Below are 1540 nucleotides of genomic sequence, written 5' to 3' on the forward strand. Positions count from 1 at the left end.
AGAGAGAGAGAGAGAGAGAGACAGAGACAGAGAAAGAGACAGAGTGAGAGAGAAAGAGGATTACTCTAGGAGCTGTGAGCTGCACATGTTATTTGTATTATTGTACAGCACATAGAGCACTTCTTTGAGGAAATGCGCTATAGAAATGTATTTGTGTCACGACGTGGTAGAATCAGGCACTCGTCAATTTTTCGGCATGTGGAGTTATTGGGATCATCTCATTATCTACCGCCACTGATTGTGTCAACAAAAGGTGAGCTCCCAAGGTTAATGATTACTGGTTTTGGTCATTACACTACAAAAGCTTGAATTCCATAAACTGGAAAATAAATCCGGTGAATCAGTTTTTTGCTTTTCCTGAACCATTTTTAAAATGATGTATGGCGGAGTATAACACTCAGCAAACGATCTGACTGCCCCTACCTACACTGTTGTTTCAGCTGAAAACCTAGTTTCTAACAAAATCATCTTTTGCCGCAAATGGGAAAGAAAAACTTCACTTTAAATAGAACCTAACAGAAGGCACAATTTTTAAATGGTGACATATGTCACGACGCAGTGGAATCGGGTGCTTGTCAGTTTTTGGGCAGGTGGAGTTATTGGTATAATCTCAAAGCTTGTTCATTTGTCTTGCTTTCAGAGGAAAAAGTTACCCATCAATTATGAATAGAAGTCGAGCTATTTGTGATAGGCAGGTTGGGGGGTCGGTTGGTTCCAGAGGTAAAATAAGTGAGAAAATGGTCACCAATGTTGCAGACATCCACAGTTTGTGAGTCCTTGGAAACGGAAAATTTACATTCTGTATGGCTTTAGTCAATGTTTTTCAGTAAAATCCAAACACAAATGTGTTTTTAAATGGACATAAATGATGATGAGCCAAAAAAACAAAAACGCAATAAAATTTCTTAAACCTGCAGAAAAATGCCGTTCTCTTCGATTTCATTATTTTGATGAGTGCCTGATTTCACAACGATGCCTCACATGTATATATATAAATATCATTTATGATTTATGTTTTTTTTAAAACGAAAGTCTCTTCTGTAAAATGCATGTTTCATGAGATGAGGGCCAATGGATACTAAATACAATACTCTGGAGAAAAAAACTTCCAACTTTTCTCAATCGGACCTACCGCGGCACAGGGCGGGTGTCCCAGAGCATCCTCCACGTTCAGATCCTGATCTTTGAAGCCACAGCAGTTGAACTGGCTCTGTACCTGCGTGCGGGTGACCGCGCCCGACATACGCCAGCCTTGCTCGGCCAGCGAGTCCTTCTGGTCAGTGTTGACCGCCAGACAGGCGCAGGCCAGGGAGAATTGCAGCAGGAATAGCACAAACAGGATGATCATGTACTGGAGGGGGCGTGGTTAAGGAGGTTCACGGAGACAACGCGTGATGGGCAGGGTGGTTGGTTCCTTCTCAGGTGTAGAGTGTGTTGAGGGTTTTTTTTGTTTTTAATTTGAGAGATAAGAGAAGCAACGGATATATTGGTGGTCAAGTGCACAGAAAAGTAAGGAGAGTGTGTGAGATATATATATATA

General features: G+C 41.4%; 1 protein-coding gene across 2 annotated transcripts in view; it reads right to left on the minus strand.

Moving 5' to 3' along the window:
- The window catches only part of LOC101863393 (tetraspanin-13), a 27066-nt gene that overhangs the window by 12822 nt on the left and 12704 nt on the right, over positions 1–1540 (minus strand). For both annotated transcript variants that reach the window (XM_005111057.3, XM_005111058.3), the window contains exon 3: positions 1133–1351. In XM_005111057.3, the coding sequence (XP_005111114.1) occupies positions 1133–1351 (219 nt within the window). The remainder of the gene's footprint in view (positions 1–1132; positions 1352–1540) is intronic.

The sequence above is a fragment of the Aplysia californica genome, unplaced genomic scaffold (assembly GCF_000002075.1).
Source record: "Aplysia californica isolate F4 #8 unplaced genomic scaffold, AplCal3.0 scaffold00993, whole genome shotgun sequence".
NCBI classification, from domain to species: domain Eukaryota; kingdom Metazoa; phylum Mollusca; class Gastropoda; order Aplysiida; family Aplysiidae; genus Aplysia; species Aplysia californica.